Here is a 16,042-nt window from a genome sequence, read left to right as displayed (position 1 = left end):
TTCAGGCCACCAGGGTCAAGGATCCATCTGCATCATTGGGGGAGGTAGCTCAGGAGGAGGTAGCGGTGGAGGTGGTTCATCCAGTTCTGGAGGTATGTCCATCCAACAACAGACCCAGCCGATCTCCTGGCCACCGCAGACTAAACACAAGTAGTGTCTGCAGAAGGGACTCTTGGACCCAGAAAACCCAAGATACAAATGTGCCTGACATTTCTTTCTCTATTAAATTAAAGAAGATTTGCATTATTCCTTTCTCCTCTTTTTTGGGATTTTCCTGTGCAGTTTCCATCTGACCAGAACTTTTGGTGTCATGTCTCAATAACCTCCAACCAGGGTGGTTTCAGATGGCTGTTCTCTGCCTCAATCTTCTAGTGCTTGCACAAAACAATAAAACTTGCAGTTCTAGAGAGCTTTGGTGTCTGACTGGTTGGATTTTGCTTTACACTTTTGTTATTGACATTATTATGCCTTTATTCTGAGTCGATGCTGTTGTAATAAAGCTACAGAGCACAAGTGCATTGAAACCCACCTGTAGAAGAGATGCTGGATTCACTAAATATTCTCAGGTCATCATGACTTGTGCCCATGCGATAAGGTACCACAAAGTTAAATAGTCTCCCTACCTCATCAAAATGTCATAGAATCATAAAATGGCCTGGGTTGGAAAAGACCTTGAGATCAACCAGTTCCAACCGCCTGCCATGGGCAGGGACATCTCACACTAAACCATGTCATCCAAAGCTCTGTCCACCTGGCCTTGAACAATGCCAGAGGTGGAGCATTTACCACTCCTTTGGACAACCTGTGCCAGCACCTCACCACTCTCACAGTAAAGAACTTCTTCTTCAAATCTATCCTGAATTCCCTCTGTTTCAGTTTGAACCCATCACCCCCTGTCCTGTCAGTACAGTGTCTGATGAAGAGAGTACCTCTCCCTAGGGCCCCCTTTAGACACTGGAAGCTGCTTTGAGGTCTCAGCTTCTCTTCTCCAGACTGAACAGCCCCAGTGTTCTCCACCTGGATCCATACAGGAGACAGCCCCTGATTATCCCCACGGTTTCCTCCGGTCTTGCTCCAACAGCTCCATGTCCTTCTTATGCTGAGGACACCAGAACTGAACACAGTGCTCCAAGGGGCCTCTCATCATGCAATGCCGAAGGAGTTTTAAATGAGTTAGGAGAGAAAAAAATGCAAAAACTCCAGTACAAAGGATTGCAAGGTACTATCATGTGTGTGAAGCTGAAGCCCTTGCATGTGCATGGTGCAGGAGCTCTTGGTGCTCACAGCTGCACCAAGTAGCAGTGGAGGAGAAATGAGGGGTGTCTCCAACCCTTATTCCAGCTCTGAACCTGTGGTTGAGCCAGCAGCAGGGACAGGGCTTCAGAAAGCCCCTTCCAAGGGCTAAGATGCTAAGCCTGGAGTAACTAGGGATGTCCTCATTCCCACAGGAATAAAACGCAGCTCCAGGTATGAGTCTTCAGAGGGTGTTTCCCTATGGGAAGTGATTTCTTTGATGTGGTTTATTCTGGCAATTATCAGGGAAAGGAAAATAAACCTTCTCTGCCTGAACTGTTCTACGTGAGGCAGATGACAGATGCCTGGAAGTGTCCCAGAAGAAACAGAAGTGACCCACACCTATAGCAGGTAAAAAAGCTTAACATTTAATATGTTCCTTTACCCTCTCTCCTCTCATCCTTGGGTACTCCAGGGATGCAGGTGTCCAGATGAGCTCCTTCAGCCAGTGCTGTCACTGGAACAGGTGAATTCCCGGGATTTCCTTATGGAAAGTCATAGGGTGCTAAAATACCAGTAACTGGGAACTGTACAAACACCACCGCTGCCTGCACAGTGCTAACAGAAAGCTTGGGGTCCCACTTCAAGGAGGCGGGAGCAATGCTGTTGAACATCCCTGCACCCAGAGTTCACCCAGGACCATTGAAGCCATCGGCCACATTTCAGAGGCTCTCAGGATGACAGCAGAAGCACAGAGCATCCTTAGATCTTGCTGCTTCCTCAGAAACACCAAGCTATCTCCCAAACTGGGATGAATTCATCCTTTTGGTTAATACCCATCAAGATACTGATATAGAGGGTGAACAATGTATCTTTACCCTCTACCTGCAGCATTTCAACTCCTTTCTAAAGCAGGCATCACCTGAGGTCCCAGAGGCACTATAAAGACTGCTTGACCTCTGTATTGTCCATAGTGGTGCACTCAAACAAAACTCAGGTCAACACTTCATTGGTGTAGTGGGAAAGTCCAGGCATGTGAGATCCCTTTGCTGCCCCAGCATCAGCACTCCTACCCAGTGCAGCCTTCTTCGTACCCTGTGGCATCTCCATAGTCTCTACACACAATAACCACAGCCCCTTATGCTGTTCACCACTACCCCAGCAGCATCTCTTAGCTGGAGTCCCACGATCCTACCAAGAGCGTCAACCACGGGAGCGGAGCTCACATGATACCTGCAGCAAAACTGCAGGTAGCCTAGGAAGTGATGCACTAGAGAAGCATTGATCTGATTCCATGAGTCAGGACAAGTGGGCTGAAGGAGGACACTTTGTTTGGTAAATAAAGCTATCACCATTCCTTTACATGCCTCACTTCCCGCCTGGGAAAACTAGAAAGGGTATAAAAGTTGATGGATCTCTCAGTGCTTCATTCGCTCAGCTTTGCCCTGTGCACATTGCCAGACCAAGAAGGGTAAGTCTATTTCTGCCAAAAGGAATGGATCTTCGCTTACTTTCATGCTTGCAATACATAAATGCTTTGGTAAAGTGCATCTGATGGGTGGTGGCTTGAAGGACAAGAAGGTTCAGGATCATCCCATGCTACTCAGTGATGTGTTTTGTTAGTATAGAGATGGAGATGGAACAGCCATCGGATGAAGGACTCTATAAATAATGGGTTGAGTAACCAGCAACATGATAATCTGTTGGCAAAAAGCTTTATGTGAGTCTGGGATCTATGGAGCACCACTTGCTTACACGAATGGAAGTTCATTGGTTCTGGAGGTTGTTGTTGGGATGTGAATGGGTCCTTCTGGCTGGGGAATATTCTCCTGATGACAATGGCTGCTCCTGAGTAAAAACGTGTTGCTCCTTGCAGGGTCCCTGCTCAAAGATGTGCTCCAGACAGAGCTCCGGAGGCTGCCATGGGATGTCCTCCCAGTCCAGCGGGTGCCACAGCGGCGGCTCCTCCTGCTGTGGGGGCTCCAGCTCAGGAAGCAGCGGGGGCTCCGGCAAGATCATCGTCAGCTCTGGGGGTGGAGGAGGAGGCTCCTGCTGCAGTGGGGGCTCCTCAAGCTATGGCACGGGAGGAGGCTACGGTGGTGGATCCAGTGGGGGATCTGGCCAGAAGATCATTGTTAGCTCAGGTGGTGGAGGAGGAGGCTCATCTGGAGGCTGCTGCAGTGGGGGATCCAGTGGTGGGTCTACAGGGGGCAAGATCATCATTGGAGGTGGAGGTGGTGGCGGTTCCTCTGGATGTTGTAGTGGAGGATCCAGCATGGGAGGAGGATCCAGTGGTGGGTCTTCAGGATCAAAGAGCATCATTGGAGGTGGAGGTAGTGGAGGTTCCTCTGGATGCTGCAGTGGGGGATCCAGTGGTGGGTCTTCAGGAGGCAGTATCATCATTGTAGGTGGAGGTAGTGGGGGATCCTCTGGAGGCTGCAGTGGAGGATCCAGTGGTGGGTATTCAGGATCAAAGAGCATCATTGGAGGTGGAAGCAGTGGAGGATACTCTGGAGGCTATAGTGGAGGATCCAGTGGTGGGTATTCAGGATCAAAGAGCATCATTGGAGGTGGAGGAGGCAGTGGAGGCTCATCTGGAGGCTGCTGCAGTGGGGGATCCACTGGTGGGTCTTCAGGAGGCGGTATTATCATTGTAGGTGGAGGTAGTGGGGGATCCTCTGGAGGCTATAGTGGGGGATCCAGTGGTGGGTATTCAGGATCAAAGAGCACCATTGGAGGTGGAAGCAGTGGAGGTTCCTCTGGATGCTGCAGTGGGGGCTCCTCAAGCTATGGCACGGGAGGAGGCTACAGTGGGGGATCCAGTGGGGGATCTGGACAGAAGATCATTATTAGCTCAGGTGGTGGAGGAGGAGGCTCATCTGGAGGCTGCTGCAGTGGGGGATCCAGTGGAGGGTCTTCAGGAGGCACGATCATCATTGGAGGCGGAAGTGGTGGCAGTTCCTCTGGATGCTGCAGTGGAGGATCCAGTGGTGGCAGTGGTGGTTCCTCAGGCCAGACAATCGTCATCAGCTCTGGAGGAGGCAGCGGAGGCTCCTACCAGTCCTCCCAGCAGAAATGCCCTATTGTCATCCCCCACATCCAGTCCCATCAAACCAAGCAGTCCTGCCACTGGCCCTCCAGCCAGCAGAAGTAACAGGCACAGAAGCCCTGTTGTCATCAAGAACATCGCTGCCTTTGTCTTCCATATCTGCCTGTTTCCTCCCTGCATGTCCTCTCCCCTTGTCTTCCCTTGATGCTATACCCCTGTGCTGTGACCTCTCACATGGATCTTCTGTCCCATTCATATGAAGGCAAATAAAGATTACTGTGTACTAAGAGAACTGGTTTTTCACGGTTGCTTTCATCCTTTGTCAGTCCCATGTTTACTTTCAGAAAGTGAATAACACATCAAATACTTTCCTCTGTGAAATGTTCTTCAACCTGAGTGCTGGAGCAGAGGGTTCTGAACAGGTCTTGCTTGGGAAAAACCCTGTTTCTTAAGCAGATGACTGTTGTCCCTCTGGCAAATAAAGGCTCCAACTTTAACCTGGGAAATGCCTCCACCTCGGTTCCCCTGCCCAGAGAAGGAAGCAGATCACAGGCTCTGGGTTTCACTGCAGGAGTTGCCAGGGCAGACGATAGCACCCTTTGGAAATACAGTTGGGTTTCATTGGCCCCATTGCTCTAGATCTGTCACAAGACAACCATTAATTATGGTAGGCAACATTCAGTAGCATTTGTGCTAAGGTCAGCAGGAGTTCCTCTTCAGGATACATGTGATGACAGTCTTCCATTCAGGACATTTTAAGCTAAGTGGATGTTTTTATCCATCTTACACATCCAACTGGTAGGTAGGAAACAAAACTAAGGGATCCAAACACTTGAGGGATCTCAAGTCACTTGAGTTGACTGAACAATTTCTGCTTTTTGGAGCTAGAGAGCTCTCCTTACACAAGTACTTTACCACGTCCCATTCTATCAGTGTTGGCATTGATCTGCATGAAGGAAGCTGCTGGGAAGCTGTAGGAGCTGGGTAAGGTTTTATTTCTCTCATAGCAATGCCCATCAAGGCACTACCCATTGTGGTGTTTGCAATGGTGAGACTGAAAGGCAATTTGACCTGTCTGCCCACCCTGAGGGTGACTGGTCTATAGGGCTGAAAAGAGTCCAGACAGCATCAGAAAACAGGCAGCGTGGCCCACATTTGAGGCAGCCTCCACCACAAATCCTCTTGCATTCATCCTTGCCTTCACCCAAAACTCTTCCTCTTTATCCTAGGGGAAGTGGTGGCAATGTTGACCTCTCCAGCAGCTGTGGTTCCAACCACCTTCCTCCATGTGTGGCAAGCACTACACATGTGTCCCCTACAGGTCCCATGTTTCCAGTCCCTGCAGGGTTCAGCCCTGGGGTCTCTACACAGCAGCGTTTGCATGACCACTTCTCACCACCCTTGGCAAAAGCTTCCACAGCCTTCCCTCACACCCTGGATCCCAATGAGCTGTAAATCCTAGGTGCCCCTTTGTGCAAGTCCCTACAGGGTGAAGTCACGGAAGGGATCAAGGTGTTGTGATGCTGTAGCACAACGCCCAGACTGATTTCACAGGTTAGAGCCAGAGTTGCACTGAGACCTTCAATTTCCCATTGGTGATGAGAGTGGAGCTAAGGCCACTGGAGGGAGTCCAAAGCAAAATGAAGGAAGCCCCTTGAACCCATGTTCCTGGTGTTGATGGTCCCGTCCCCGTACCAATGGAGTTGCATCCATGCTCACCATCATTTCCATTGTGACAGGGCTGGGCTGTCTGCTGCTGCTGTCATGCATCCGCTTGACTAAAACCCCCCAATTATTCTTTCCTCTACTCAGTCTCCATTGAGGGTGGATGCTATTGTCAACCTTTAAGCACGCGTGACGCAGTGACAGGGTGAAGCTGCTGCAAATACAGCAGCCAGCACTGCAATAACTCTCACAAACTGTCATTCTCCAGCAAGCAAAAGACCTAGATACCTCCCCAGCCCCAGGCATGAAGCAGGACCCTCAGAAAATAGGTCTTGCTGAGACAGAAGAGATGTTGAATGTTCTAGAGTTCAAGGGTAGGGTCTTGATGGCCTTCAAATGCACCTTTGCAAAGAAAGGGGTGATTGGGACTCCAGGAAGCTGGGGCTGAACACGGATAACCTCTGCTCAATCCAACAGCAGAATTCACCCTGGGGACCCAAAATGGTGAAGGGAAGTGGCCACCACGTCTTTGCAACCCTCATGGGGCCCTCTGAAATGGATTTGGGCTGAAGTGCTCCAAAGCAGTGCACTGCCCATTACAGGTTGTAGCTCTGGCCTGTTGACCACACAGTTGCCTTTCCTAAGGGACTGGACACAGGCCTGCTCCCCACCTAGCTCCCCATCTTTCCAGTTTTTGAAGAAACCCTCTTTCCCCCAGAATTCCCTGGGACCCTACTCTGGAGCATCCTTTACCTTTCTCCTTCCATCACACTCCAAGCCTAACTCACTTCAGCCTCCATCCCTCAGCATCTGCTTTGTCTCCACCCTACTGAGTACCCAAAAAGCTACAGCCTCGCAGCAATGCATTGGGGAGCCACCAAAGGGGACCCCCAGAAGATGTTTGACCCTAAGTTTCGGAGCTAGACTCCTGAAAATGAATCATTGAGTAGAATTATCAACAGCGATGAAGAACATGATTGATACATCTCCTTCGTCAGCACCTATATGCTTCAAGTGAGTCAAAGAAGGAGGTATCTAAAGCCAGGCTCATAAATAAATCTATCAGCATTCCATAGGGTGTCTCACTTCCCTTAAGAGCTTAATGTATTGATATAAAAGCTCACCTATCCCAAGGCTCTTCATTCACCTGCAACGGAGCCTTGCACACATTTCCATTTGCACTCAAGGTAAGCCCATTGATATGGAAAACTTTTGATCCCGATGCAAAGAGGCTGCTCCACCAGTTGGTCTTTGAGCATGCTTTGAATGAGGGAACCATCCTGGCTCAACACTGGATGGGGTTCATGGCAGACCAATTTGGTGTGCCAACTGGACTGGACTCCCTGCAAAAGGGAGTTGTAGCTAGCATTCTAAGGGTTGAATTTTCAGCTGCTGTGAGTTTTAGCAGTCTGGACATCCAGAAGGATCTAGAGTGGGACTAAACCTTTTAGACTGCTGGCTCTCAACATGTCAGAGCACATGTGCAGATCTCTAGAAGTGCTCTCAGTCTCCCTGCATGAAGAGTATTTCCATACCTGTTGTGATCTGCAGACCAGGCCATGGGTGCTTTTCATTTGAGGTCTTCCCTGCTGCCTAACAAGGGTGAGGGAGTTTATGGAGCTGCCAGTCTCATAGGACTGCAGAAGAAGGGGAAGATGGGGCATTTCCTGGTTACTGCTCCATCTCTGGTTTGCTATGAAGGTTCAGCAGCATCTCCAAGGTGCTCCTTTCTGACAGCACTGTTTCTTGCAGGGTCCCTGCTCAAAGATGTGCTCCAGACAGAGCTCCGGAGGCTGCCATGGAATGTCCTATCAATCCAGTGGTTGCCACAGCGGGGGCTCCTCCTACTGTGGGGGCTCAGGCAGCTACGGCGGTGGCAAGATCATCGTCAGCTCTGGGGGTGGAGGAGGTGGATCCTGCTGCAGTGGAAGCTCCTCAAGCTATGGCATGGGAGGAGGCTACGGTGGTGGATCCTGTGGGGGATCTGGCCAGAAGATCATTGTTAGTTCAGGTGGTGGAGGAGGATGCTGCAGTGGGGGATCCAGTGGTGGGTATTCAGGATCAAAGAGCATCATTGGAGGTGGAAGCAGTGGAGGATACTCTGGAGGCTGTAGTGGAGGATCCAGTGGTGGGTATTCAGGATCAAAGAGCATCATTGGAGGTGGAAGCAGTGGAGGATACTCTGGAGGCTGTAGTGGAGGATCCAGTGGTGGGTATTCAGGATCAAAGAGCATCATTGGAGGTGGAAGCAGTGGAGGATACTCTGGAGGCTGCAGTGGAGGATCCAGTGGTGGGTATTCAGGATCAAAGAGCATCATTGGAGGTGGAGGTAGTGGAGGGTACTCTGGAGGCTGCAGTGGAGGATCCAGTGGTGGGTATTCAGGATCAAAGAGCATCATTGGAGGTGGAAGCAGTGGAGGATACTCTGGAGGCTGTAGTGGAGGATCCAGTGGTGGGTATTCAGGATCAAAGAGCATCATTGGAGGTGGAGGTAGTGGAGGGTACTCTGGAGGCTGTAGTGGAGGATCCAGTGGTGGGTATTCAGGATCAAAGAGCATCATTGGAGGTGGAAGCAGTGGAGGGTACTCTGGAGGCTGCAGTGGAGGATCCAGTGGTGGGTATTCAGGATCAAAGAGCATCATTGGAGGTGGAAGCAGTGGAGGATACTCTGGAGGCTGCAGTGGGGGCTCCTCAAGCTATGGTATAGGAGGAGGTTACAGCGGTGGATCCAGTGGGGGATCTGGCCAGATCATCATCAGCTCAGGTGGTGGAGGAGGCTCATCTGGATGCTGCAGCGGAGGATACAGTGGTGGCTCCTCAGGCCAGACAATCATCATCAGCTCTGGAGGGGGCAGCGGAGGGTCCTATCAGTCCTCCCAGCAGAAATGCCCTATTGTCGTCCCCCACATCCAGTCCCATCAAACCAAGCAGTCCTGCCACTGGCTCCCCAGATACCACAAGTAACAGCCAAAGGCAGCCTTGGCAGTCAGCAAGAGCAGCCCTGCCTCTGCCATGTCACCTTTGTACCTCCGGACCTGGCTGTTTGCCTGCTCCTTTCCATGTGCTCTCCCCTTCCCTTGATGGTGCATCTCTGTGCTGTGAAGTCCAGGGTTAACAGCCTGGTGCTGTTAAAATGCTTTTGATATGGTTCTGCTGCTTTTCCAAGGAGCATATTTTATATCTAATAAATGTAATAATATCTTAAGTGTCTTTGGCAAAAAGTTTCTTTTTTCTTATGTTCTTGGAAGCTAGAGATGGCATTTTACTCCTCTCTGTAACGAACATGCTGACTTCAATAGTGTATTGCTGGTGGTGCAGCTCTAAAGCCACCCACTTTATAGCCCTTCATTTTCCCCACTTCTCCATGACAGTGCAACAGCACAGCCTAGAACATGGAACAACCACAGCATCCGACATCCTTTTGGTGCCTGGGGACTGTGAAGCTCCATCCCAGCTCATGGCTCCATGTCCTCTGAGGTACCAGCATGCAATGACCATGTCTGTGGAGCAATGAGGTGCTGCTGGGAGACATGACCAAGCCCAGGAGGCTCAGTCCTGAAAAGCAGGGATCAGGGCTGACCCTCAACAGCAGCTCTTGCTGCATGGGGGTGGTTAATAACACCAAGCCAATGTCCATGTCCCTGCCATATTCTCCTTCCCTTGAGCTTTGCAAACCTCAGAACATCTCTACCCAGAGGGCAAGTCTCAACACACTGAGTCAGGCAAATCAGCCCTAGGCCAGGCAGAAGGAAATAGAACCAGCAGCAAGTCCCTCAGGCAGCTCAACACACTGCAAATCATGTCTCCAGGCCATCAATCCCTCCTCGCCCGAGCTTTTGAAATCTGCCTTGAAATGCCAAGGGCAGCACCACCACGTCCATGCACGGCTTTCTGCCTGCCAGATGTGGCCTAGACATGACCTTTTACCAATGCTGGGACTCACTGTCCCCACAGCAGAGCTGGAAAAACGTAATCCAGCCCAAAAGCCATGCTGTGGGCTCAAGCTGGAGCACAACAGGCTGCAGTGAGGACATCATACAAGGCAGCACTACCAGCATGGCCACTGCACAAGTCCCATGCAGCCCTCCAGAACAGTTTCCCTGGTGCTTGTTGCTGTTTCCAAGCTAGAGGAAGGACATAGAATACAAAAATGAGGAAGGAATGCATTTGGAGGCGTAATCCCTCATTAGACTAACCCAGTCACAGTAGATGTAAGTGTTAGGACATCCATACCTCCACAGTTCTCCCCAGGGCCTCTAAGGTTTCTCAGAGTATCTCTAACACCCTTGCAAAATTCTGATGAGCTTCTGGTTTGAATGTAAATGTCTTCCTTGGAAAATCTCCCACTGGAGCCACCAGTGAGATGCTGGAGGCATCCATGTGCTGTGTTGTACCACCAGATGCCTTCTGAGCATTTGTCTTCCCCTCCCATGGGTACCCACACATCACTATCTTAAGCAATCCCCGAGCACTGCTATCACTGCTGAACCAGCCTCCATGCCCTTCACTGAGTAGGACCTGGCCACCACCACCCTCTGCCCCACACTTTTGCTCAGCATTTCCCTACACTCACCCTCTCACCCACTTCCCCTGGTCTCCCCCAGCATCATCACCTCAAAGCGGTCCTCCATAGCACAGGGCAGGAGCACAGGAATAGGATCATTAAGCAGAAGTAGCAATTACTGCCTCATGCAACTCAACGAGCAGTATGAAGGAAAGATATTGATCAGATGTCATGAGTCAAAGCAAACACTGAAATCAGTGTTTGGTAAATAAATCCTTGCCATTCCTTAGTGTGTCTCACTTCCCATATATGCTAAATGCCATATAAGAGCTCCTGTCTGTTAAAGTTCCTCATTCAGTCGACTTTTAGCTTCTAAATGTGTTTCCAATGGCTGAGAAGGGTAAGTCTGCTCTTTTATGGGTCTTTCTTATTTCATACTCAAAGGAGATAGCTTCACGTGATATCTTGACACGTGCTTGCAGCAGTATCCATGCTGCATGGCAATCCATAGAGAGGGTCTCAGGATCTGTATGGTTTCTGGCTTTGGTGTGGATCAGATCCGTGGGAAGCAAGGTGAAGCCAGGTAATGGGGCTGAAAGAGGCTGAAAACTCAGCTGAGCCTGTAGTTGGACCAGCATGTGGTGACTGCTTTGTCTTTATAGTTTTGAAGGTGTTTGCAACATGCAGGGCACATTCTTGATATAAAACAGCAAGCCTGTGTTGTGTTTCACAATGGTTACATGCTTCTATGTACCGATTACCTTATGTAATAGACTTCTGGGGATGATTTGCAATGATGGCAATAAAACAGCCAGAGATGTCATCTTGCATGGATATTTGGATCCACCATTCTTGCCATGTTTTAAAAACAGAAGCAAGGCTCATCCTCGCTGTTTTTGCAGCTCATGAAGATGAGTGGGGAAAACCATGGTAGTTGTCACATATTACAGGAATATATTTCATATTTTGATTTCTCTAAAAATACACCCTGGAGAAAAAGAGAATCTCTGCAAGTAAGAATCAAACACTCTTGCATTTGAAGAACAGCTAGGTAGAACCCAATTTTGTCCCACACTCACCCACATACACGCTTTTCTGACCACACCACCTGAAAATGGTACAAAAATTGAATCAAAATGGTCCAGATTTGGGGTATGACTGTTTCCTGTTTCAGATTTATCACTATCTCCGAGGGAGAATGAGATGCGGCCGGCGGAACAGGGGCTACAGCAATGAAATCTCCTCGCACCACGGCTTCCCAAACATCCAGGGACATGGCTCCTTCTTCTGTGGTGGGGAAGGCTCGGTCATGTACAGCTGGGGAGCTTCATCCTTCGAGCCCATGCCAACATCATCCACCCACAGTGTATCAGGGGGGTACAGATGTAGCAGTGATGGATCTGTTGTAATATCCAGTGGGGACAGTGGGGGGGCTGGCTGGGGAGTTGGAGGGGGGACAGTCCCTGTCTATGGTGCTGGGCGAGGAATAGGGTATGGCAGTGAGGACTCATGCAGGAGCATCACTGGCAGCTCAGGTGGAGGATCTGGCTGCCACAGCGAGAGAATGGGCATCACTGCGGGAGAAGGTTGTGGATACGGACACGATGCATCACCGAGATGCATCCCAGGGGCAGGTGGTGGATCAGGGCACTATAGTGGGGGATCGGGCTATAGCACGGGGGGATACTCAGGCCCAGAGCTCAGCTCTGGAGGTGCTGGGTCCTCCCAGGCCGTGCAGCAGAAATGCCCCGTGGTGGTTCCCAACATCGAGACCCAGCAGATCAAGCAGAGCAACCACTGGCCCCAGAGCAAGAAGAAGTGACGGACCCAGCAGCCACCACTGCTCAAGCAAAAGTGCCCTGGATGTGCCACAAAGCACAAACCCAACCATGTCATTACAGTCAGGGAGCTCTGCATTCCTCACTTTGGGCTGTGCTAGAAACATTGCTGCAAGCACTGCTGGGAAAAGTGATTTGTGCTTTGGTGACAGGGAAAGATTCTTCTTTCCATCTTCTTTTGCTTGTGGGTTGGAAAATAAAACTTCATAGTCTGTGGGACTAGCATCTGAATGAATCCTTTCATTTCTGGCTCTACTCAAAATCCAGGTACTCAGTGAGTCCACTTCACAAGCTTTACCCTCAAACATTTTTGATATGTATTTTACAACCATACTCAAATAATATTCATTTTAATAGAATTAAACCATGTTCAACAGCAAGAGAAGGCTCTTAGCTTTGCTGTTGATGAACTCAGAGCTTCCCCCATGCTGTCCCCATCAAATGGAAATGCTGTGCCCTGCTGAGACCCTCTCCATGGCCAGACTCTACAAGCTACAGTAAGGAGATATGCAAAATACCCAGGTGATTTCCAACTGATTATTATTTACACCGTGACCTTGGGAGTGCAGAGTTGTTTACTTGGAAAAAATTACACACCAGGCTCCTGGCCCAGGGAGATTGCAGGCGATGTCGTAAGCCAAGAGCACGTAAACCTTCTGCTTGCACCAGATGAGGCAACTGGAACAAGCTCGTTCGCTTCTTCGCATTAACCTGCTTCATTTGATAGGATCAGGCCCTAAATTAGGCACAGGCAGAAGATGGCTCCTCTGTGCTGATGGGACACACGGGGGAGGCTTGAACATCCAGTGCTGGTTGTTATGTGGTATTTGCCAAACATTTTGGTTCCAGGACTGTTCCCTAGGGTGTTTTGACTCCTCCAAATATTGGTAATGAAGGGGAAAGACTCACCCATAGATCTGTGCCCATTTCAAAGGAACACTAAAGAGCACAAAATTACATTGTACAATACCTTTCACCCACCTGCAAAAGAGATTTTGGCCCTTTCAGCTCAATAAAACCCCAGAAAGCTTTGCTCTGATGTTTGTAAAACACCACAGCTTATAAAAACCAAAATCCTCTGAGCTCCAGCCGCGTGTTTGGTGCCACAATGGGTATCATTCACGCTGTAAAATGTTGTAAGCCTGTGGCACGGGGAACATTACACAAGGTTTTGTCACCGGCTATATTAAATTCTATTCTAAAATTAGTCTGTGATATCATTTATTTGCATCCACTTGTACGTCTAAAATCTACCACTTCATTATTGATTCCTGTTATTTTCCCTACTTTATCTGATAGTACCAAAGGTAGTGAAGGAACTCAAACAACTTCCAAGAGACTTCCAGAACATTGATTAGTCTGGAGTAGCCAAAAACTTCTTGTTTATTTGACTAACTGACAAAAAAACATCCCAGAAATAGAAAACACTAGAAGTACATTCCTTATTCCCTGTCCCATCTGGCTGGCTTTTTGAGGCCTGTATCAAAAAGCATTCCACAAGCTTAGATGTTGACTGGGCTCGATGATGTAAGGGTGGTGAGGCCCTGGCATAGGGTGGCCAGAGAAGCTGTGGCTGCCCCATCCCTGGCAGTGTTCAAGGCCAGGTTGGACAGGGCTTGAAGCCACCTGCTCTCGTGGAAGGTGTCCCTGCCTATGGCAGGGGATTGGAACTGGATGAGCTTTAAAGTTCCTTCCCACTCAAACCAGTTTGGGGTTCTGTGATAGTATAATAGACCCAGGGAGAAGGAAGATGCTCTTGCACCCAGAGCTTGAACACAAGGAGCTGGGGCTGCATCCCACTGCCTTCTTCTGCACATTAGGGCAGCTATAGCTCATCTCCAGCATGAGGGTGAGAGCAGGCAGAGGCTGGATTTTATACACAGGATACACATGCGCATTTGTACCTGAAGATTTCCTCCTCCCTTGTTGTGCAACATCGTTCTTCGTGGCTGACGAACTGTGATAACGCAGGACTCTTGCCCACAAGCATGTTGGTGCTTGCAAAAGCCAGAGCCCCCTCTGCTTTGGCTGTTAGTAAACAGGCAGGTTGAATGGTAAACATGAATCTGGCTTCTTGATGAAAGTCAGAACTGGTGCCTCTGGATAGAAGCTAAAGAAATTGTTTGGAGATAGCAAGTGGGAGCCACCCCTCTGCTTCAGATGTTCGGTCAGTCTCTGCCCAACAAAACCTTGACTCCCATGCTTGCAGAGGGAGTCAGGTGCAAAAGGAGTGAAAACAGAGGGCAAAAATTGCACACTCAAGTCACTAATGGGAGGAAAAAGGTGAAACCGGGGCTGTTGCAAAGCCATGGTTGCACAGCTGATTTCACCAGGGCCAGACTGCTGCTCTGCACCCAGAATGCACCCATCCTGCCCTAGGGAAGAGCTGGGCGAGCTTGAGATGTGTGGTCAGCTAGGTACGTGGTCTCTGAGCTAGTGCTTTACTCACAGCTTACTCATGGGTGCAAGGTTTGCTCAAGAGGGTTCTGTAGGCACATATTTCCCATCACAGGCAATGGCTGCTTCAGAGCCAGGCAAATGAAAAACCAGCTAAAACAGCAGAAAACCAGGCATTTTAAAAGAGCAATTGTGGTCAAGGCTTTTTAGTGTTGGCTAGGGAAAAATGGCAGCAATGAAAATCAGGGGTAACTGTCAGTATCAGTGAAATGGCTGTAAAATCTGACATGAAGTAGGTGACACAGGTAGAGAAACTGCACCACATTTTGGGGGTATTCATAGGTATAAGTCAAGACATCCAAAAGTGGCCTGTACCGCTACCTGGCCTTGCCAGGTCACTTTCCAGTTGTAGCTCTTGGAGCCAGCCACAGTCGCCACAGGCTTCATTATCCTGCTTTTATTGCTCTGGGCAATGACACAGAGAGCAGAGATGAAGAGGGGACCCTTGGCTAAGCTTCTGGCACCTGCAGATGTCTTAGAGGGTGAAGACAACTTTAAAGATGCTTTCAGAGGACATCAAAGAATCAGAGCCATGGAATTTGGGTTGGAAGGGACTTTAAAGCTCATCCAGTTCCAACCCCTGCCATGGGCAGGGACGTCACACTAAAGCAGGTTGCTCCAAGCCCTGTCCAACCTGGCCTTGAACACTGACAGGGATGGCATCTTCTCTGGGCACCCTGTGCCAGCATCTCACCACCCTCACAGGGAGGAACTTCTTTATACCTAATCTGAACTTCCCCTGTTTAAGTTTGAACCCACCATTCCTTGTCCTATCACTACACTCCCTGATGAAGATTCCCGCTCCAGCATCCACATGTGATGAGGACTTCCTAAAAACTCACCAGTTTCTATGGCAAGGACCTGAAAGTGCTGCCTCTTGTCCACTGTGCAAGACCCAATCCTGCCAAGAGCACTTAGAGGTGACCGGTCATCGTGACCTCTCCTCCCTTCCAGACTTTGGGCAAGAGGCTTCAGGAGGATAGAAACCCAAAAAAGCACCACCTTTGCCACCCATTTTGCAACCTCAAACTCATCTTGGCATGACAGTGAGACAGTCAAACCACCCACACGGTTTTCACTCTTCGAGCATTACAACCTGCACGGGGCAGGGTTGCAATTAAAGCTGTGTAACACAAGGAAGACAATCTACTGTATGACAAGTCAATCAAAGAAACCAGGTTGAATAAGCTTTTGAAGATGGGGCATAATTAGAGGCGGGGCTGTTTTGTAAATACGTTGGTCATTTTTCCCCAGGGGTTTATTGCATTTTCAGGAAGGGAGTTAGGAACTGTATAA

General features: G+C 49.4%; 2 protein-coding genes across 2 annotated transcripts; both read left to right on the top strand.

The window, feature by feature from the left end:
* Positions 1-7,714: 7,714 nt before the first annotated feature.
* On the top strand, positions 7,715-9,703 carry LOC134170421 (loricrin-like). Its single transcript, XM_062631782.1, has 2 exons — positions 7,715-8,889; positions 9,685-9,703. Exons 1-2 carry the CDS (start codon positions 7,715-7,717, stop codon positions 9,701-9,703), a joined length of 1,194 nt encoding a protein of 397 aa, XP_062487766.1.
* A 1,862-nt stretch (positions 9,704-11,565) lies between these two features.
* Positions 11,566-12,273, top strand: LOC134170409 (loricrin). Its single transcript, XM_062631774.1, has one exon. The coding sequence runs from the start codon at positions 11,566-11,568 to the stop codon at positions 12,271-12,273; it is 708 nt and encodes a 235-aa protein (XP_062487758.1).
* The last annotated feature ends 3,769 nt before the right edge of the window (positions 12,274-16,042 follow it).

The sequence above is a fragment of the Pezoporus occidentalis genome, unplaced genomic scaffold, assembly GCF_034315485.1.
Source record: "Pezoporus occidentalis ecotype Australia unplaced genomic scaffold, CSIRO_AGI_Poc_V1 ctg373, whole genome shotgun sequence".
Taxonomy (NCBI): domain Eukaryota; kingdom Metazoa; phylum Chordata; class Aves; order Psittaciformes; family Psittacidae; genus Pezoporus; species Pezoporus occidentalis.
This window is presented reverse-complemented; position numbering and strand designations above follow the sequence as displayed.

Excerpts from the sequence above, each read along its gene's own strand:
- LOC134170421 (XM_062631782.1), top strand. The coding sequence starts at position 7,715 with ATGTGCTCCAGACAGAGCTCCGGAGGCTGCCATGGAATGTCCTATCAA.
- LOC134170409 (XM_062631774.1), top strand. The coding sequence starts at position 11,566 with ATGGTACAAAAATTGAATCAAAATGGTCCAGATTTGGGGTATGACTGT.